At 43.8% G+C, this 23492-nt stretch overlaps 1 protein-coding gene across 3 annotated transcripts in view; it reads right to left on the reverse strand.

Moving 5' to 3' along the window:
* RCOR1 (REST corepressor 1) overlaps positions 1-23492 on the reverse strand; it is a 69160-nt gene that overhangs the window by 35381 nt on the left and 10287 nt on the right. For 2 of the 3 annotated variants that reach the window (XM_029951426.1, XM_029951424.1), the window contains exon 2: positions 9230-9313. In XM_029951426.1, the coding sequence (XP_029807286.1) occupies positions 9230-9313 (84 nt within the window). Of the gene's footprint in view, positions 1-9229; positions 9314-22724; positions 22780-23492 lie in introns of those variants that run through there. The other variant, XM_029951425.1, reaches the window with a different exon arrangement.

Raw genomic sequence — 23492 nt, forward strand, 5'->3', positions numbered from 1 at the left:
GGAGCTGCGCCTCCTTAAGCATTCACTTCTAGGCCTCAAGTTTTTGCATGCAAAAAAGAAGAGCTGGACTAGAGGAAATACATACAAAAATGACCTCTTTACACATTCATTTTTCCTTCTTTTCCCATGAGAACAAAAGCCTTCTGAATCCCTCCTCCTGCTACTGGCTGCCAGGCACACAAAGCACTCAATAAAAATGTGAATGAAACCAATTCTCACTAAGTAAACTCAACCTCAAGATAACCCCAATCGAGAAAGTTTTGGAGAGAATTTGAAACTATGAACCTAAACTTCACCTAGAAAAGTAAATACATAAACCAGGAACCCTAAATGGTATAAATCAGGAAACAACAGATAAATCAATCAAACAAAATCAGGAGTTAAAGGCCCCCGGACTGCCCCCCAGCCCCACATTCCTATGATCTCCATCTCCATACGTGTTTAATATTATGTGAAGACTTGAGAAAGGATTACACCTAATTCCAGACAGAACACGGACAGAAGGAGGACGGAGGCGGGGGAGGGAGACGGAGGGAAGGGTGTACAGTATGGGGTGGGCACCCTGTCCAGCGCGACAGTGGGAGCAGACACAAGTGAGATTAATCAATTTTACTACATACAAATCTAAAAAAACAAGTCAAACAAAAAGTAAGTTACGGCTTGACTGCTATTTACAGAAGAATGAAAAGGTCAAAATACAGAGGTGCCTGGGTGGCTCAGGCGGTAAGTGTCTGACTCTTGATCTTGGCTCAGGTCACAGGTTCACAGTTTGTGCGACGGAGCCCTGTGTCGGGCTCTGTGCTGGCAGTGTGGAGCTACTTGGGGTTCTCCCCCCCTCCCTCCCTCTCTGCCCCTCGCTGACTCACGTGCGTGCTCGCTCGCCCTCTCTGAAAATAAACTTTTTTTTTAAAAGGTCAAAATACAAAGATGTTCAACCTTAGTAATAATTAATGAAATCTTTTTCCCTCAGTTCAGCAAAGTTTAAAAAACAATGAATATTCCCATACAATGAGATCTCACCTCACACCCATTAGGATAGCTACTGTTAAAAAAACCAACAGAAAATGACACTTTTGACAAGGATGTGGAGACACAGGACCCCATCCACTGCTGGTGGGATGCAAAATGACAGCAGACTCTGGAAAACAGGACGGCAGTTCCTCAAAACATTAACAAACAGGATGACCACGCCCAGTAATCCCGCTTCCGAGTACGCTCCCAAACGAAATTGGGGGTGGGGTCTTGAAGAGATGTCTGCGCCCCCATGTTCACAGTAGCCAAAGTGCAGAAACAACCCGAGTGTCCATCAACAGTCAGCGGGAGACAAGTGTGCTCGCTCCTCACCGCGGAGCCTCACTGTCAGATGATGAAGGAAACTGTGCCCCACGCCCCACGGCGGAGGACGTCTGAGGACATCGTGCTGAGTGCGGTGAGCCAGTCACCACAACAGTGTGATCCCACCGTACGAAGTACCCAGGAGAGCCAGAGTCAGAGTCAGAAAGGAGAAGGTGGCTGCCGGGTGCTGGGGGAGGGGAGATGTAGACTTGCATTTTTTTAATGAGTACAGAGCTTCAGTTTTGCAAGATGAAGAGAGTTCTGGAGGTTGGGTGGTAACAGTGTGAATGTGCCTAATACCTCTACGCCCTTAAGAATGGCTAAGAGGGAAATATAAACCAACGTATTTCATTTCAAATTCGCTTGGAAGTAAAGAAATGGTTAAAGTGGTAAATTTCACATCATGTGTATTTTACTAAAGTTAAAAATAATTAAGGGGCGGGCGCCTGGGCGGCTCGGTAAGTTAAGCATCTGACTTCGGTCCAGGTCATGATCTCGCGGGCTCTGGGCTGACAGCTCAGATTCAGATCCTGTCTCCTTCTGCTCTCCACCACTCATGATCGCGCGCGCGCGCGCTCTCTCTCTCTCTCTCTCTCTCTCTCTCTCTCTCTCTCTCACACACACACACACACACACACACATAAACTTTAAAAAAATTTTTTTAATTATAAAAACAAATTTTTAAAGAAAAAATTAAGGGACACCTGCATGGCTCAGTTGGTTAAACGCCTGGCTCTTGATTTTGGCTCAGATCATGATCTCAAGGTTCACAAGTTTGAGCCCCACCTCTTCCAGCAAAGAGTCTGCTCAGGATTCTCTCTCCCCTTCTCACTCTGCCCCTCCCCTGCTTGCACATTCTTTCTCTCAAAATAAATAAATAGAACATTAAAAAGAAAGAAAAATTAATATACCCAGTACTGGGGACGTTTTGGAAAATAGAAACAGTCATATAACGTGGAAAAATCTGTAACAAGTGTGTCAGGGATTAACAGACACCAGAATGTCAAATACTTTATCCTTACGTACCTATTGTTTTTTAATTTAAAAGAAAATAACTATACACTCTTTAGAGGGGCTAAAACCCAGAACACGGACAGCACCACACAAGTCAAGGACGTGGAGCAAGAGGGGCTGTCGTCACTGGGGACAGGACCGCAAGGGGGCCCCGCCACTTCAGAGGAGGGTCTTGCAGTTTCTTACAAAATTAAATGTATTCTATTTTTTTCTTTTTTTTTTTTAATTTTTGAGAGAGAGAAAGACAGAGCATGAGCAGAGGAGGGGCAGAGAGACAGGGAGACAAAGAATCTGAAGCAGCTCCAGGCTCTGAGCTGTCAGCACAGAGCTCAACACAGGGCTCGAACCCACAAACCCGGGAAATCAAGACCTGAGCTAAAGTCAGATGCTTAACTGACTGAGTCTCCCAGGCGTCCCCAAAATTACATGTTCTTTAACAAACAATTCAACAATCCTGCTCCTTGGTGTCTACCCGAAGGAGCTGAACACTTCCGTCCACACTAAGGCCTGCACATACACGTTCACAGCATTCTTCAGAATCGCCCCAACTCGGAAGCCACCACGGTGTCTTCAGCAGGAGACGGGGTAGACACACCGCAGGCCACCCGGACGAGGGACTGCTGCTCAGCGCTACGAAGAAATGAGCTACCAGCCAGAAGGACAGGGAGGAACTTCCAATGTCTATTACTATTAAGTCAAAACAGCCAATGTGAAAAGGCTACACATGGTAGGGTCCCGACTCCCTGACATCCTGAAGGAGGCAGTCACGGAGACAGCGAGAAGTCAGGAGTTGCCGAGAGTCAGGAGGCTCGGAGGGACACATGGACAGAGCACAGAGAATTTTGGGGCGGGGAAAAGATTCATTACGGTATTACAATAGTGGACACACGTCATGACACATGTGCCAAACCCACAGAACGTGCAACCGAAGAGCGAATCCGACCGTCAGCTACGAACTTGGGTGACAACAACGTATCAGCGTCGGTTCACTGATTACACGTGCACGGCTCTGGTAGGGGCTGTGGGGTGTGCACTCAGGGCAGAAGTATATGGGGAATCTCTGTACTTTCTTCTGGTAAAGTTTGTGGGGGGGGGGGGGCGTACAGGGGCAGAGAGTGAGGGAGAGGGAGAATCCCAAGCAGGCTCTGTGCAGTCAGCACAGGCCCAACATGGGGCTCGATCCCACGAACCATGACCTCATGACCTGAGCCAAGATCAAGAGTCAGACGCTTAGCTAAGCCACCCGAGTGCCCCAAATCTCTGTACTTCCTGATCAATTTGGCTATGAACATAAAATTGCTCTAAACATTACCATATATTTCCGAAAATGTAAAGAACAGAAAGAAATAACAAGAAATAATGTTTGCCCCTTAGCCTAGGAACTCTACTTCTAGGGATTTATCCTAAAGAAATAAGAACATTCCTTACAGCTTTAAAAAAATTTTTTTATAGTTTATTTTTGAGGCAGAGAGAGACAGAGACCAAGCTGGGGAGGGGCAGAGAGAGGAAGACACAGAATCTGAAACAGGCTGTGCTGACAGCTCAGAGCCTGATGTGGGGTTTGAACCCAGGAACTGTGAGATCATGACCTAAGCCCAAGTTGGACATTTAACTCACTGAGCCACCCAGGCGCCCCCCTCCCACAGTTTTTTTAAGAAACAGGCTCTTTACTCTAGAGGACAAACTGATGGTTCCCGAGGGCAGTAGTGGGGGACACAGGTAAAACAGGCGTGGGAATTAAGGAGTGCACCTGCGGTGATGAGGGTCGGTGGTTAAAATAAAATTTTTTAAAAACAGGCTTTAAAATGAAAGAAGAACTAAAATACAACAAATACCCACGTATGGGCTGAGGAAGTCACAGGAATTAAAGGGACAGCTCAAGGACAGCCAGTGGCACTGCGGTGCCGCCCCTGCGGACAGGTGGCGGCTGCACTCGTGGTGAGCGCTGCACAGCGTGCGGGTTAGTGTCACCATGTTGTCCAGCCGGAAACGAACACAACACTGCATATTGCCTACACTTCAGTTTTTTGGTGTTTTATTTTTTTAAAAATGTTTTAATGTTTGTTTATTTTTGAGAGAGAGGGAGAGATGGGATCAGAAGCAGGCTCCAGGCTCTGAGCTGTCAGCACAGAGTCTGACACGGGGCTTGAACCCATGAACCGTGAGATCATGACCAGAGCTGAAGTTGGACGCTAAACTGACTGAGCCACCCAGGCGCCCCTACTGCAGTTTTTTTAAGAAGACCAAATTATGGGATATCCCTACTTATTATTACAAACTAGACAATTGTAAATGTACTGAGATAGGACAGAGTCCCAGATACATTGTCAAGAACACACTGCTGAACAGCTCATACTTCGGGATAAAAAGTCTATATATTTATCAATATGTATACAAATATTAGGGAAAGCATATATATATATATATATATATATAGATTACACACAGTGACTAGGCGGGGTGTGAAGGTCTACATTACACATTCTGTATTGTGCTAAATTTTTATAACAGCGTTTATTTTAATAACCACAAAATAGTTTTGTAAACTTGCAGTGACCCTAAGAGGCAGAGCTCTCTCTCAAAAGCACTTGAGAAGAAAGAAAACATCAGAAAAAGCAGGGACCTACAGATATTCTACACGCAGATGCCTGCCAGCAATCTATCTGCGTTCCAAACCTCCTATCAACACAGAGTCAGAATCAATGTTGGACAACCAAGACTTGGACATTCTTCGAAAATAAAGGAAGGAAAGTAGAAAACACCTCTATTTTGCCAACGACTGTGGGGAAGGGATTTGCAGGGGAAATGACAGGTATGCCAAGGGGAAAAAGTCATGAGTACCCGTCCGCAATCACACTACAATCACATTTAAAGCCTAACTATGACTAGATGACTAGCCAAGAACTAGCGGATCCCCAAGGCTCCACAGCGGGGAGCCCGCCACGAGGAGCCTGACTCACGTCGCGGGGCCACGCCGCGTTCACATCCTCATCGTGAGCAGTTAGGCAAGTTCCCATTAACCCAGCCTCCATTCCTAGAGCTGTATCTTAAGACAATACTAGAAACGCAACGAAAACAAAACACGAAAGAGGACAGAGCTCTAGGGTTCAGTTTTTCACGACAGCTTTCTTTTACAGCGGCCAACAAACCCACACGACGGACACTTTTAACAGAAGGTTAGACGCACTTGCCCGTCCGTGTGCTGACGGAACAGCACGTGGTTACCAGCGTGGGAAGTGATCGGATCAATATTCAGGAAAACAACACAGACACACACACCCACACGTGGAGAAACACCACCATCGCCCTCCCATGACAGAAGAGGACACAAAGAGAACTTGAAAAATTCCCAAAGCGTCTAACCACACTTCTCTCTGGGTAATGGGATAATGTGTGGACAGTTCCCTCTGTAAGTTTCTGTGTCTTCTGAACTTTCAACAATACAGGAATGTTACTTGTATACTGGTTTTAAAAGTCTAATGTTCTAAAGGCTTCCATTAAAAACTGCACATTTATTTCAGGCAATGCTGTTATTTATAATTTTTTAAAATTTATTTTTGGGGCGCCTGGGTGGCTCAGTCGGTTAAGCCTCCAGCTTCGGCTCAGGTCAGATCTCACATTCGTGGGTTCGAGCCCCGCGTCGGGCTCTGTGCTGACAGCTAGCTCAGAGCCTGGAGCCTGCTTCCGGTTCTGTGTCTCCCTCTCTCTCTCTGACCCTCCCCCTCTCATGCTCTGTCTCTCTCTGTATCAAAAATAAATAAAAAACATTAAAAAAAAATTTATTTTTGACAGACAGAGAGAGACAGCACAAGGAGGGGAGGGTCAGAGAGAGAGGGAAAAACAGTATCCGAAGCAGGCTCCAGGATCTGAGCTAGCTGTCAGCACAGAGCCTGACGTGGGGCTCGAATCCACGAACCGTGAGATCATGACCTGAGCCGAAGCCAGATGCTTAACCGACTGAGCCACCCAGGCACCCCCAGGCAATGCTGTTATTTAAACATCTTATAACTTTGGGGGCGCCTGGGTGGCTCAGTCCGTTAAGTGACTTCCACTCAGGTCATGATCTCCTGGTTTGTGAGTTCAAGCCCCACGTTAGGCTCTGTGCTGACAGCTCAGAGTCTGGAGCCTGCTTTGGATTCTGTGTCTCTCTCTCTGACTCTCTCCGACTCACATTCTGTCTCAAAAATAAACAAACATTAAAAAAGTTAAAAACAAAAATAAGAATCTACTAACTTTACATAATCTAATCTAATATAAAAATTAAATTCTGACTCCACAGATGTCCACAGGTAATACAAGAGCAAGAGGCACTGATCGATGGTGAGCTGTGGCAGCAAAAGGACAGGGGCCAAAACACAGAACTCCGGGACTGAATGAGCCCCTGAGAGGGGCGTCTGGAGCATGAAGCAGGCTCATGGCCGCAGCAAACCTGCAGAATGCCTGACCTCTTGCTGCATCAGTGTCACAAACCTCTTGGACTTGTGGAATGCCAACTGTAAAATGGGGACACAAATTTCCTCTTGAGTTACTGTGAAGTATGAACGCATCTGGTGCAGTGCTTGGCACAGAGACTCAACAAATGCTCATGATTCTGGAGACCGAGTTCTGGGCACCATCATTTCAAACGGGACACTGTGACCAACTGGAACACCCAGGCGTGCAGGGGACGAAGACACCCAGACTCCGATCATCTAGGAAAACCTGAGGCAGCGAGGCAGGGCTAACCCGGACTAAGACCACACAGGAGGCGGCCGGCCGGAGCATCTGGAAGACTCATCTGGAAGCAGACTTCTTTAGCAGAGTTCAAGAAAGCAAAGCTTTAAAAAATTACAGGGAGGAAGATTTTCAGCTTTCTGTTAAAAAGAACATGTTCAAAAAATGGAATTGACCGCTTCTGAAGTTAATGCAAGGGTTCAAGGAGGAAATAAACAAACAGGAAATACTTAAAAGGTCTTCCCCAGCACAGCAAGGACATCAGAAACGCCAATGCACTTCCTTCTGCTATTCTATTCTGCATTATAAACTCATTAAGCAGCAGCCTGATAGAGGCAAAATTAAGATACCCTTAAAATCAGATCAGACGGAGATTATTACTGCACAATTCACCATTACTAAGAGTACTTGAACTTCCCGTGTTCCATGGAGGGTGTAAAAAAAAAAAAAAAGCGTTCTTGGTCAAAATTAAACATGTTTCTTTACCATCTGAGCCCTTTGCACACTGAATATGCTGCCACGGATACTGAATACACAGGAAGCGGGCATTTAACGGGTATCATCTCTCACACTTACTTGGCAGTGGAAACCTGTCAACACTTAATTCAACACTGAAAAACACACTTTGGGAAATCCTGGTCAAAGCCTAAGAATTTGAGCTTTTACTCACAATTTAACAGTTTCCTGATAACATTTAGCACCAGTGGCCTTCTAAGCCCAATCCCATTTTAGAGCATGGATTCTTAACCGATTCTTGTCAAACACCCCTCTGAAAATTCAATGTCCTTTTTTCTCCAGAAAAATGAACATATACCAAAAAATTCTGCATATGATTTCCAAGTTTACAAATCCCCATAAATTCTACCTTTGAACTCCCAATGAAAAATTCTCCAAAAGGGGATTTCATTTTTCTTCACTCTTAACTTATGAAGAAAATAAGAACCTTAGGGGCACCTGGGTGGCTCAGTCGGTTGAGTATCCGACTTCGGCTCAGCTCATGACCTCATAGTTCGGTTCATGACTTCAAGCCCCGGGTCAGGCTTTCTGCTGTCAGCAGAGCCCGCTTCTGTCCCCGTCTCTCTCTGACCCTCTCCAGCTCACACTCTCCCCCATGCTCTCACAAAAACAAATAAACATTAAAAATTTTAAGAAAAGAAAAGAAAAACTTTGAAACTGCCGAAGACTTAACGGTAATATATCTGATACAAAATCATTTTTGCTGATATCATTTGAGCAGAGGCAACAAAAAGCTGAAAAAGCAAACTTTGAATCTACAACTAATATCACTAATAGCTGTGGGACCCCAACCCCCCCAATAAAATCCAAGTAGCTCAGTGTATTCATCCCAATCCAACTTCTAACTCATAAAAGACGAGAGTCAATTCACAAGTTCTTCCAGGTGAGCTGAAGTCTTACAGTATGAAGCCTGTTTTCTATATTTTTGCCCTTTGTCACCCCTCCAATCAGAAGTGTATGGATCGTAAATTCCCAGCTGAGGGAATTACACAGCATGTTAGAATTTCCTTTCCACTCTGGGCTTTCCTCCTCATGACTCCAGTATTAGCTCGTACAGCATTTTGAGGAAAGCAGATCATGAAACCACTGGTTTCACATTTTAAGAATTTTAAGCCCTGGGGCGCCCGGGTGGCTCAGCTGGTTAAGCGTCCGACTCCTGACTTCTTGATTTTGACTCAGGTCAGATCTCACAGTTCATGAGATGGAGCCCCACATCAGGCTCTGTGCTGACCACGGAGAGCCTGCTTGGGATTCTCTCTCCCCACCTCCCTCTCAACCTGCCCCTCCCCTGCTCACTCTCTCTCTGTTTCTTTCTCTCAAAATAAATAAACATTAAGAAAAAAAAGTTTTAAGTCCTGATGACAGGCCACAGCAAAGAAACGCACACGTCCAGGGGCGCCCGGTGCCCCTGAGCCCCGACTTCGGCTCAGGTCATGATCTCGCGGTTCCGTAAGTTTAGGCCCCACAGCGGGCTTGCTGGCGTCGGTGCAGAGCCCACTTTGGATCCTCTGTCCTCCCTCTCTCTGCCCCTCCTCCCCTGCTTGTGCTCTCTCAAAAAATAAACATTTAAAAACAACAACAACAAAAGACAAAAAAACAACTTTGTATTAAGGAAGAAAGGTAAAAAAAATAAAAGTGTTCTAAAACTTACGTTTTGCTTCTGAAAGATTCTGATTAGGTGACCAGACCAGCATGCCGAGATTGTCTCGTTCCTGACTGCGTCTTGCTAGTTTGGCTTGGCAGAAATGAGAGAGACAAGTGTTATTACAGCGTACAGACAGGACAAGCAGCGGCTAACCGCGGCCGTCCTGCGCCTCGGTCCCCGGAACATCCCAACTCGCCCCGCCCTTCACCGAAGCCTGCTCCAACGGAGCCCGCGCCCCTGCGGCACCCCTGCGGCACCCCTACGGCACCCCTGCGGCACCCCTGCGGCGCGGGCGGCTTTCCGAGGCTTGTGCTGACTCTGGGAACAGGCTTGCTGTTCTCGACTGCCGGGCTGAGGAGGCTCGGCGGGACTGAACCGCTGCGGCCCGCGAGGACGCCCTGCGCTCAGACACGGGCGCCCGCGGTCCCTTGCCCTTCTCTGCCAGAGTAACTTTTTAGTGACCTGACAACAGAATCCAAAGTCTTCTAGCTACTGTATTAAAGAAGAAGCATTAAAAATACGTAATCTGAAAGCAAACTTAAGTGCATTCGAGTTCCTGAAAATCTGAGACACAGGACAGAAGGCTGAAGGCTTACGAGGCCGGTGCTGGGCGGGCGTGATACCTGGTCAGCCGCAGGCCACAGTCACGCACGCGCCACAGCAGAGACATTTCAAATGTCACCTTCAAAAGCAGCGGAGTAAAATAAAACGTCACCTTCAAAAGGTACCGAGGACTCAAGACGCAAGAGGCTCACTAATCTCACTGACCTCCGCGTGGGGCAGGCCCAGACCCCTCCATTCTGAGGTGTCGTTCTTACCTTTTTGTTTGTTTAAATAAATTCCTCTAAGGATGTGAAAGTCAGGGACCCCACTCTCCAGAAAAATCCCAATGAAATATAAACACACACACACCAACATAAACACACTTTTAGAAAATTCGTAAAGCCTGGTTTAAGAATTCTTGTTTTTATGAGACTGCCAGATAGCTAACCTTTTACTTAATTTTATCTATCAATGTGTTCTAGGTTTTATAAAGAAATAATTTCTATGCTTTTGGTAAGACCTATGGGACAGTGACTGGAAAGAAAAATGATGGGGTGGTGGGAGGGGAAGAACCAGAGAGTGGACACTGAATCAGGCAAGACGGGAACGGGGCTGAAGGACAGGGAGTCCGGAACAGGAGGAAGAAGATGCTCCCATTTACCCCGAGCACACCTTCTCTGTATGTTAGCTCGTAGCTCTGCGTTCCTGCTACACTTAATCTAAAAATAAAATGAAATCAACAAAGACGAGGCCCCCCACATGGAATAGAGTCTTGCTGTATTTCAAATAAAAATCAAAAGTCAAAACAGAAATAAAAGGAATACACAATGGAAACGCAGAATTAAAACAGTCTTATTCACAGATGACATGATCACAGATGACACGATAAGAAAATCTACAGAATCTACAAAAAGTTACTAAAATGAGTTTTGGTGAAGTTGTAGGAAATGAGATCAATAGTTTTTTTTAAAAAGTAAAAACCAAAATAGTTAATAAAAATCAAAATTAAAAAATACCTCCTTCAGGGGCGCCTGGGCTGGCTCTTGATTTCAGGTCAAGGTCTCATGGCTCCTGAGGTCACGCCCTGACTTGGGCTCTGCACTGACTGTGGAACCTGCTTGGTTTCACACTGCCCCTCCCTCACTCGTGCTCTCACCCCAAACTAAATAACCTTAAAGAAAAGAGAAAGTAGAGGGGAACCTGGGTGGCCCAGTCAGCTAAGTGTCTGACTTCGGCCAGATTCATGATCTCACGGTTTGTGAGTTCAAGCCCCGAGTCCGGCTCTGTGCTGACAGCTCAGGGCCTGGAGCTGCTTCAGATTCTGTGTTTCCCTTGCTCTCTGCCCCTTCCTGGCTCGCGCTCTCTCTCTCTCCATCTCAAAATATAAACAAACATTTAAAAAGGGGGGGGGGTGGGGAACAAACTGGAAAATCTACCCGAATCAAACTAATTATAAAGATTCGGTAATTCAGACAGTGTGTGGTGCTGGCACACTGGGAAATAAATTAACATAAGAGAACCAAATGTGTAGGACCAACTGATTTTCCTTCCACAAACATGCAAAGGCAAAATTCAGTGGAGAAAGAGAATCTGCTCAACAAATGATGCTGGAGCAAATAGATGTTCATATATTTTAAAAACCAGAGGCTTCTGGGCGGCTCAGGTCACGACCCCGCGGTTGGTGGGATCTGCATCAGGCTCTGAGTTGAGCTCGCCTTGACAGTGCAGAGCCTGCTTGGGGTTCTCTCCCTCCCTCCCCCACACCCCGTTCTTTTTCTCTCAAAATAAACATCTGGGCGGAAAATCAAAATGGATACATCCCTTACATATACAAATATACAAAAATTAACTCAAAACTGACGACAGAACTAAAAGCGACACCAGAAGTTATAAAACTGCTAGAAGAAAACATGAAAAAATCTTTTTGAACTTAGGCTGAAACAGATCTTAGATACAACACCCAAAGCACAATCCATAAAAGAAAAAAGAATCACAAATTGGGCTTTATCCAAAGAACTTCCACTCTTCAAATGACCCTTTTAAGGAAACAAAAAAGCCAAGCCAAAGACTGAGAAAATAATTACAAACCACGTATCTGATGAGGCCTTGTGTCCAGAATCTATAAAGAACCCTCAGAACTCAACACAAAGAAATAACCGTATTGTTAAAAAATGGGCAAAAGATTTGAATAAACATGCCTCCACAGAAGGTATAAGGATAGCAAATAAGCACTTGGAACGTAAAACTATTCAAAGTCATTTATCTAGAGAAAGGCAAATTATTATTTTTTCTTTTCAAATTGAATTTGTTAATTAACATATAAGGCACTACTGGTTTCAGGAATAGAATTCAGCGATTCATCACTTACATACAAGCCCCAGCGCTCATCCTAACGAGCGGCCTCCTCCACACCCGACCCCCAGCTCACCCGTCCCCCCACCTCCCTCTGTCAACCCTCAGTTTGTTCTCTATCTTTAAGAGTCTCTCACCGTTTCTTGACCTCCTATAAAGAGGTCTTTTCCCCCTTCTGGTATGTTCATCTGTTTTGTTGCTTAAATTCCATGTGAGGGGAATCTTATGGTGTTTGTCTTTCTCTGACTAATCTATTTGGGTTACTGGCATAATACAGTGGACTCCATCCACATCACTGCAAATGGTAAGACTTCATTATTTTTGATGGCTGAGTAATGTTCATTTCCCCCCCTACACCTCCTTTATCCATTCATCGGTGGATGGACATTTGAGCTTTTCCCATAGTTTGGCTCTTGTTGGTAACGGAGAAAGGCTAATCAAAACCATTCAAGATACCAAAATGCGCCTATGAAACATGGGAAATTAAGAAGACTAACAATATAAAGGTTTGGCAATAATGTGAAGAAACTACAACTTTCATGTACTGCTGGTCAGAATGTAAAATGGTGCCATCGCTTTGGGAGGAGGGGAGGTCTGGCAGTTTCTAACTAAAATTGTGATACATCCACTCGATGGAATAATTTTTCTCAGCAATTTAAAAAGAAAGGACTATTTAAACACACATGCTGGACCTCAGTGACGCTGAGTGAGAGTTAAAGGGAGGGCTGGAGAGAGTCCCGTGGCGCTGGACAGGGCATGACGCGCAGCAGCCCAAGGTGAGCTCTTCCTGTCCGCTGGGAGGCACCGAAGCCATGACAGCCCAGCAATAATGAGCACATGCAGCTTCTGGATCTTGGTTCTAAACACCACTCTCCAATAAAAGAAACTAGGGCTCCGTGGAGAAATGCTTGATTCCAGGACAGAAAATGTACAAGGGGACCATGAAATATCTTACTATGCCAGGAGGTAAAAAGTATTCAAGGAATGATGGGATCTGCCCCCCTACCCCGCCGGGGCAAATCTAAAAACAACGTAGGCAAAAATAAATGAGCGAACAAATGAACGAATGAATGACAGCAATAAAATGATAACCTGTGAGTCCATATTAATATAAAACAAAAGGACAGATTAAAAGGGGACATCAGATGCGGCCAGAACAGCCAGGTCACAGCTGGAAGACTCACACACTCTACATGAAGCCTTACTATCAAGGAGCAGAATTCAAGACAGTGTGGTATTGGCAGAACACAGGCACACAGATCAGTGAACAGAAAGAAGGCAGACCAGAAAAAGACTCACAGAAATACGGTCAACTGATTTCTGACAGGTGCAAAAGCAATTCAATGGAGAAAGGATCCAATTCAATACCCTTTCAACAAAGGGGATTTTTACAACTGGATCTTCATATGCAAAAAAAAAAAAAAAAAAAAAAAAAAAAAGCAAGCCTGGGGCACCTGGGTGGCTCAGTTGGTTAAGTGTCCAACTCTTGGTTTTGGCTCAGGTTATGACCTCATGGTGCCTGAGACCGAGTCCCACACAGAGCTCTGTGCTGACAGCGCAGAGCCTGCTCGGGACTCTCTAGCGCCCTCTCTCTCTGCCTGCACTCTCTCTATCTCTCTCACAATAAATAAACATTAAAAAAAGTGAACCTCAACCTATTCCTCACACCTTATCAGAATTTTATTCAAAATGAAACTCATATATAAAAATAAAGCCTAACACTATAAATTTTTTAGAAAAAAAAATGAGAAAATCTTCATGAAGTTGGTTCAGGCAAAGAGGTCTTATGACACCAGAAGTAAAAATGTAAAAACTTTAAACTTTAAAAAGTCTTAAAAATTGCAACTTGAGCTTAATCAAAACCCTGAAACTTTGCTCTGCAAAAGAAATCCTAAGAGATAATGCAGACTGTGAGAAAACACTCACAAATCACATTTCTGACAAAGGACTGGTATCCAAAATGTATAAAGAACTTCAAAAATGCAGCAAGAAAATAACCCAATTTTTAAAAAATGGGCAAAAATTTGAACAACTACTTCACCAGAGGAAAATCTACAGATGGCAGGTAAGCACATGAAAAAGTGCTCAAGATTATTAGCCATCAGGGAAATGCGAATTAAAGCAACAATGAGAAATCAACACATATTCCACTAGAACGTCTAAAATAAAAGAAATGGACGACACCAAGCACGGACTAGAATGAGGAGAATCTGAAGCTCTCACACAGTGCTAGTATAAATACAAAATAAAAAGACACAGCCACTCAGGAAATCTCCTGCGGTGTTTATAAACATGCAAGGATACTGAATGACGGACGCGACCATCACACCCTTCGGCACATACCCTGCAACTGACACACGTTCACACTAAACCCTGTACATGATATTAACAGCAGCTGTATTCACACCTGGTAAAACCTGGCGGGGGGGGGGGGGGGGAACCAGATGTCCTTTAAAAAGTGAACAGACAGCCTGTGGGGCACCCGCACGAGGACCACTGCACAGTAATAACGATGAACAACTACTGATACGCGCCCACATCTCCGGTTCCTCATACTCAGTGAAGGAAGCAGGTCTCCAGAGGTTCTATATGGTTCCATTTACGTAACATTCTGGAAAAGACAAAACTATGGAAAAAGACCACTGTTCCAGGTGCTGGAAGTAGGAAAGGCGGAGAGCGCCCACGGCAATCTTGTCGGGAGGCGACCCTGTTCTGTACCGGGTTCGGGGCTGGCGGTGGGAAACTACGCCCGTCTTCCCACTCGCAGATGCGCGCACCGAAAAGGAATCCCTGTTGCTGTGTGTAAACTGAAGAAACAAATATGATCAAAACAAAACAATGTGATTAATTTCTGGATAGATACCAATGTCTGCGGAGGGTGTGAACTCTGAAGCTGCTCTCTCTGTTTGAAGTTCATTACAAGTTTTATAAACCTTAAAAAATAAATCCAGACTGGGGCATCCGGGCGACTCAATCGGTTAAGGCTCCGACTCTCGATTTTGGCTCGGGTCCTGATCTCAGGGTTGTGCGCCTGAGTCCGGTGCTGGGCTCCACGATGCGCACCGAGCCTGCTTAATATACATTTTCCCTCCACCCCGCTCTCTCTCTCCACCTCCACTTGCTCACTCTCTCTAAAAAAGAAAAAGAAATAATGATAATAAGCCCAGACCTGACTGGAACTAGAAGGATTACAAGGTAACTGATATCACCAACGCCCATGGAGGGAAGAGAAAAGAGAATCCACACCAGTAGTGACAATGCACATCTGCACAACCTCTTTAGAGAGAAAGCTTGGCACACTGAACACAGCAATCCCTAGCTGGGTAGAATATATATAATAACAGTGTCTTTCAAACTGCAGGTCAGACCTATTGAAGGTAATTTATTGGGGCCTAATCACATTCTTTTAAAAAAAAAATTAAGAACAGAGAGCATCAGCACGCTGCCTCATCACGTACAGAAACTTCGGGGGAGACGGTACACATGCGCATGCGCATGCGCCCCCGCCTGGCCCCGGCTCTGCGGAGAGCCCCGACATGGACTGCTGCCACAGGCTGGTTTGTGGCTCTTAAACAGAGGTAAGTCGTAAAGGTCTAGCAACAGGAACTGGCTCCATCAGAGTTGTATGCAGCCAATAAAACTAAATACAGACTCTAAAACTCACACCAGATGTATAGATAACAATTTTTATTATAAAAAGTTAAATATATAATACCATAATGTAAATACTGAAAATATAAAAATGATGTTACTGTTATTGGGGGTACATGCATTTAAAGTATAACATCTGCATGATCAAAATATTAAAAAATCAGGTACCGACCACTCTAAAGGAGAGGGATTTGCTTTGGCTAGTTGTCTGTAATGCTTCATTGCTTCCTGCAAATCAGGGTGGTAGGGAAGCAAATATTTTCTCCAGTTTTCATGTCAAAAATCTTGGAACATTCTGTGAAATGGCTTTTTAAAGAGCCTTCACTGTGGGATATGATGTTACCGAATACGGCACTGATGTTCTGACTGAAAATCATCTTGTCCCACACCAAGAGAAATACTCTTAGCATATTTTCTGTTCTGCCCTGAAAATCTGAATTAGTTCTCATTCCCTAAGGCTCACTGTGTTTGTTAACCGCCTGAGACCAGAGCCACGATTTACATTTACATCCTCCAAGGGGTGCTGGGGTTCCGAGTCCTCATCTTCTTGAACACTTGCTGGCATTCGATTTTCTGACTCTAGCTGGTGAGTACGGAGTAGCGTGTTACCGCTTGCGTTTCTCTGATGACTAATATGGAGCATGTCTGATAGGTTCACTGGTCATGTGTGTATAATCCTTGGAGAAATATCCACCCAAGTCTTTCACCCATTTGTTTAACGGATTATTTGTCTAGAACGATGGTACAGCCACTTTGAGAGACACTCTAGCAGTGCCTCAGAAGGGTAAATATAGTAACATACAACCTAGCGATGTCATTCCTAGGGATACAGCCCGGAGGAATGAAAACACACGTCTGCTTGAAAACTCTATACAAATGTCCACAGCACCACGGCTCACAACAACCAGAAGGTGATAATGATCCAAATGCCCATCAACCAATGGATGGATACATGGCTGACTCTTGAAAACCACAGGGGCCTGCGGTGCCAATCTCCCTTGAAAAAACGTGTGTGTAACTGTTGACTCCCTCCAAACCTAACTACTTGTAGCCCACTTCTGACTGATAACATAAGCAGTCAATCAACACATAGTTTGTACGTTGTGTGTATTATATACCATAATCTGACAATAATGTGTTCTAGAGAAAAAAATTAAGAAAATCCTAAGGGAAAGACAGTTACAGCAGCATAAAAAGATCTTCATATAAGTGGGTATGTGGAGATCAAACTGTGCTGTTCAAGGGTCAACTGCATAGTATATCCATGGGACGGAATATTATGCTGCCATAAAAAAGAATTTAGCACTAACCCATGCTCAGCGTGGATGAAGCCTGAAACATCATGCTAGGTGAGAGAAGCCAGTCACAAAAACCCCACATACTGTATAATTCCAGTCATGAAATGTCCCGAATAGGCAACTGCGGATCAACGGCTGCAGAAGGCGTCCAGGACTCGGGAGAAACGGGGAGTGACCACTTCACGGGCTTGGGCCTGCCTTGTGGGATGACGAGAATCCTATAAAACCCACTACAGTGACGTCGTACAACTCTGTGAACATACTGAAAACCACTGAACTGTATACTGTAAACAAGTTAGCTGCACATTTTCTGTGAATTATATCTCAATTAAACGTTATAAGAAACAACTAAGAAGACTTGTTTTATTTCCTCTTAATGTATGTATATCTTTGTGAATAAGTGAATAAAAAAGTAAAAATGCAAACTGTAGGTAAGATACTGCCTTGCAAATTTAAATAGCGGACAATTCTAGGAAAGAAGCAAGGCACTGGACTGGGAGGAAAAGTCGAATTTGTGTTTTGCTGCATATATTTCCTTACTTTCTGGATTTTTCATCATAAAAAATGCATTCCAATATTATGTCTGCAATCACATTTTCTTTTAAAGAAAAATATTAAGGAAATCATTTAAAATCTGTGAAGAATCATTTCATAATGAAAATTTTAGCTCTTATGTTTTTCTTTTCCTAAAAATAGGAAAACCTGCACAGATTACTTACAAAAACTAAACCAAATATATCTTCAGAATTCAAGAGCTCTGAACTCTAACAGGGACATCCATTATAATGGAAATAAAGGAAGGAAAGCAGAATCACACTCAGTTTCAGTTAAACATTTTTATTTGTTTAGTTTTAGTCAATTTGATCTTACAATTTTATCGTGTACAGTGAGACACGTCACCAAACATCTAGTGCCTAAACGAAGTGGGCGATAAACAAGCAACGTTGAGGAACCTGTAAGCAGGAGCCCCGGGGGGACTCAGGCCACGATCCCACAGTGTGGAGACCGAGCCCCGCATGTCGGGGTCCACGCGGAGCATGGAGCCTGCTTGGGGTCCTCCCGCACTCGGCCGCTCCCCACTTGCGTGTGTGCTCTCTCCCTCTCCCCGCCTTCTCTCTGCTCCCCCTCCCTCTCCCTCCCACAAAACCAAACCCAGCCCCGGTAACTATAAACCAAGACCACCCCTCTCACTCTCCGTTGCCTAGCAGAAAGGAGGGAACGGGCAACTGTCCCGGAGGACTCAGCTCTCAGATTGCCACAAAAAGATCAACCAAGAAGATTTCACATTCAAAGATAAAAATACTCAAAAAAAAAAAAAAGTCCCTATTAGCGAGTTTGCAGATACTGTAATTAACAAACAGAATTATAAATACAAATGAAGTGTTTAAAGAAATAGAAGTTGGAATGAGTAAGCAACAACACAGCATAAAAAGGGGCACCTGGGTGGCTCAGGTAGTTAAGTATCTGATACCGATACTTGCTTTTGGCTCAGGTCATGATCTCAAGTTTTCATGAGTTCGAGCCCCACATCAGGCTCTGCCCTGGCAACATGGAGCCTGCTTGGGGTCCTCTTTCCTTCTCTCTCTGCCCTCCCCCACTCATGCTGTCTCTCTCTCTCTCTCAAAATAAATAAATCAACTTTTTAAAAAAATTACAAGATTTAAAAAAAGAACCAAGTAGGGCTTTTAAAAAAGAAAAATCATCCAAACAAAAAACTCAACAAATAAATTAAGTAGCAGGGCAGATGAAGTTGAAGAACTACAAAATTGAAAATATTATTCATAATACAACAGAGATAAGATAAATATGAAAGACAGTTAAGAGTTGTGAACGATGGAAAAATATTAACCTATTCAAAGTCCTAAGAACTGAGGGGGTAATATCTGAAGCAATAAAACCTAATAATTTTATACATATGATGAAAGACACGAATCCACAAACAAAGGAAGAAGGTCTACCGAGCAGGATGAATAAAACGAAAACAAGGCCTGCGCCGCATTGTGGCAAAATTGAAGAATTCCAGAGACAGAAAGGGATAGCTGAAAAAAACTTTCTGAGACAATTTCATACAAAGTTGGGCTTAAAACTACCTTATTACCTAGCAATTCAATTCCTACATATTTACTCAAGAGAAATATTTATCCACAAAGAATGTTATTCGTAATAGCCAAAAACTAGAAACAATCCAACTGTCCATCAACAGATTCAGAATACAGGCACAATCACACGAAGGAGTGTTACTCACAGAAATATAAAGGAACAAACTGCTGATACAAGCAATGACGTGGATTAATCTCAGAAACAAAACGAAGACCCAAAAAACCCAAAGAACAAAAACAAAACAAAAATCCCAGATACTAAATATATACTGCATAACTGGATTAATATGAAATCCACGAAGAGGAAAACCCATTACGTGGTGACAGAAATGACACGGGATGGTAGAGAAGGGTGACCATTGGGAAAGGGTCCAAGAGAGCTAACTGTGCTGATGGGAATACACAACTGCCAAACCTCACTTAACACTTAAGATCTATGCATTTGATTGTGTGTCAATTATACCTTAAAAAAAAAAAAACCTTTAGTAAAGGTTGATATGAATTTTAAAGTCTGAGAGAAAAAGATCACGTACAAACAAAATGACAGATCATAAATTCCCCCAAACACCAAAAGCCAGATAGAGTAGCGTATCTTTCAAGTGCTAAGAGGAAATCTTCAGAACGTATCTTGCAAAATTCCCAGCAATATAGGCAAACTACAAATGTTCTCACATACACCAACAACTCTGGGACATTTTTACCTTTTGCTCTGAAAAAAAAAAAAAAATCCTAAAGGAAGGCTGACATTCAAAAAAGAAATGGTAAGTAAACAAGATTTTGTAAACAATACCTATAAAAAATAAAAATAGCATCCAATTTAGTGGGGTGTGAAAAAGAACAGACCTAAAATTCTGGAGACTAACACCACATAACTAAGGTAGCTGAACCAGTCTAAAGATGGAAGATTAACTTTGATTCTTAACTTTCTTTATTCATTTTGAGAGAGAAAGAGAATGTGCCGGCAGGAGAGAGGCAGAGGGAGAGGGAGAATCCCAAACACGCTAACAAACCCCGGTAAGACTGGGCCCTGATGGGGCGCCCGGGGGCTCAGTCCGTTAAGTGTCTGACTTCGGCTCAGGTCATCATCTCCTAGTTTGTGGGTTCGAGCCCCACGGTGGACTCTGGGCTGACAGCTTGGAGCCTGGAGCCTGCTTGTGATTCTGTGTCTCCTTCTCTATCTGGCCCTCCCCCGCTTATGCTCTGTCTCTGTCTCTCAAAAATAAATAAATGTAAAAAAAAAATTAAAAATTAAAAAAAAAAAGACTGACCTGAGCCAAAATCAAGAGTGGGATGCTTAACTGGCTGAGCCGCCCCGGCGCCCCAACTTTAGATGTTACATTAAGTGTGTAGTCAAACGTCAAGAATTATTACCAGAAGTTAGGATATAAAACCTCTAAATGAGCGCAAGAGAGAAAAATGAAGACTCCAACAAACACACCTTGAGGGGGACAAAGGAAAGTGAGATGACACAGCTGTAATGTTATATGCCCCTAATGAAGAGGGCGTAGATAATAAAAATAAATTTATTTATCAAAAGAAACATGGCAAAAATTGATGGACAAATGGGAAGTTGACAAACACAGCTGTGTACTGGGAAATTAACACACCCGTTGACAGTCCAAATAAAAATTAAAAGATACATAAGGTCTACACAAGCAATCTTAACTTACTGGACATACTTTGAAGCCTGTATCTAAAAATTAAAGCATAAACAGTCTTCTCATGCAAATTTACAAAGTATTTTACAAAAATGACCATGTACCAGGCCATAAAACAACTGTAAATACATTTCAAAGACTAGGTAGACTATAGCCTATACTGTGTAGACCACAATGGAATTAAAACTCAATAATTAAAAGATAAGCTAAAAATCTTCATATATGCAAAAAAGATAAAATATTCCTAACAGAATCCTGGGTCAAGGAAATTATGACAAAAAAATTAAAATCACTTAAAACTGAACAACAGAACACTATAAACTTGTGGGAACCAATGAAGGGATTAATTTACCAAGAAGTTTACAGCTTGAAATGCTTATGATAAATTATAGAGGCTAAAAATTACTTTGCTAAGCACCCAACTTATGAACATGAAAAGAACAATAAATAAATCTGAGGAAAGGAAGATAACAGAGAGCAGAAATTAATGAAACAGAAAACAAGGATATAAAGAGAGGGTTAACAAAACCAAGCTCGGTCTCTAGATAGAGCTAGTAAAATAGACTAACATCTGCAGAATTTGAGAAGGTACAAATAATTCCAGCAATCACAAATGTGGATATAATTCTAAATCCATTAGAAATTAAGGATAAAAACATTATTAAAAAACCTGCCCAAATTTGTGAATTAAGGCAAAAGGACTGTTTTCATCGGATACAATATATGCATCACCCTCTCGGCGCGAGGAGCTGCTGTTAATGAGGCGATGTTCTGGGGGCCCCCGGCTGGCTTGGCCCATTGAGCATGCGGCTCTTCACGCTTGGGTTTGAACCCCAGGCTGGGTGTAGAGACTACAAATAAATAAACTAGCTTAACTAACTATAAAACAAACAAACCCAGAATAGGATAGATAATTCATCAGCAGGAATAAATAAAATAGAAGAATAAAGCTTTAAATATTGGTAAATTCAAGGGGCACCTGGATGGCTCAGTTGGTTGAGCATCAAACTTTGGCTCAGTCATGATCTCATGGTTCATGGGTTCAAGACCCGTGTCAGGCTCTCTGCTAACAGCTAAGAGCCTGGAGCCTCCTTTGGATTCTGTGTCTCCCTCTCTCTCTGCCTCTCTCCCATTTGCACCTGTCTCTCTCAAAAATAAATTTTAAATTATAAATAAATAAATAAATAAATAAATAAATAACTGGGGGCGCCTGGGTGGCTCAGTCGGTTAAGCCTCCAACTGAAGTTCAGGTAATGATCTCACGGTTCATGGGCTCAAGCCCTGCATCAGCTGTGCTGACAGCTCGGAGCCTGGAGCCTGCTTTGGATTCTGTGTCTCCCTCCCTCTCTGCCCCTCTCCCGCTCACACCCTGTCTCTGTCTGTCTGTCTGTCTCTCTCACACAAAAAAATAAAAAAGAAATGGGAACAGAAAAAGTAGCCACCAAAAATGTTGACAAATGTGTCCTGTCAACTAGTCGAGGCTTTCTAAGAGCAGTTTGGCGATGTTTACCAAGGCCTCTAGCAATCTATCCTGAAACAAAAGATTCATCTACAAACTTGTTCAAGTGCTGCTAAAAATGGCAATAAACTGGCAACAGCTCAAACATCCAAGGACAAGAGACTCATTTAAGTTTGGGAGAACTGGAGGGTGGAACCCGGGCACGCGTTAGAGCTGAGAGGTCCACTGAGTCACGCGGGCCAACAACAGGACTGTGAGGAAGTATGCCTATTACAGAGCCACCGACAGACCGGCTTGCGTCCAACCGAAATGACGCGGCCGCCAGCCACGCACACCCGGTCCTGAGCGCCCCCCCCCCCCCCCCCCCCCCCCCCCCCCCCCCCCCCCCCCCCCCCCCCCGGGCCCCCCCCCCCCCCCCCCGCGCCCCGTACCCGGGCTCACCTGGACCAAGAGCGGCCGCGCCCATGGAGCTGCTCTCTCCCAGTGCTCGTCCGGAGTGTGACGGTCACGAAGCATAAACGATACTGCTGACTACATGCTTCTTCAACCAGAAAACCACTTTCTTCCCTCTTCAGCCTTATGAGGTTAGGGGACGCCGAGTAAAAGCACTGATGCAGCTTAATAAAGAAGGAGTGAGCACCCAGTCTTCTGGTGGGTGAAACCCAGCACTATGGGCCAGATTTTTTAACTTCCATAATTATTACTGACTCTTCTATAATCCAGATTCGGGAGGATTTTATTAGATTCCGGCCTCCACAACCCCTTTACAGTGCTTTATCCCCCTGAACGCTCGTCGGGCGCTCCTGGCCCCACACCGTCCGGAGAGCACCGCTTGCACTGTGACAAGCGCCGAGTGGGAGTCCGTTCTGGCCGAGACGACATCAAGCGAATCAGACCCAAGAAGAGTGTTGAAACGAGCCAGGTTCCAGAAAGCACAGAACCAAGCTGTTTCTAAACAGGAAATAGGGAATTCCTCCCTTTTTGACAAATAATGATATGCCAACAATTTCATAAAAGCCTTTTTGGGGGGAGGATGCCATCTCATTCCTGTAAGCAATGATCTTCCACGGTATACAGTCTGAAGATGCAACTATTACTATTCTAATTCACACAGTAACACCTACACAAAAATAAACCACATTATACCCCAGAAGAACTCAGAATATGACAATATACAATTTTACTGGTTTTCTTTTAACAACAAACCTG

This window comes from Suricata suricatta, chromosome 9, assembly GCF_006229205.1.
Source record: "Suricata suricatta isolate VVHF042 chromosome 9, meerkat_22Aug2017_6uvM2_HiC, whole genome shotgun sequence".
Taxonomy (NCBI): domain Eukaryota; kingdom Metazoa; phylum Chordata; class Mammalia; order Carnivora; family Herpestidae; genus Suricata; species Suricata suricatta.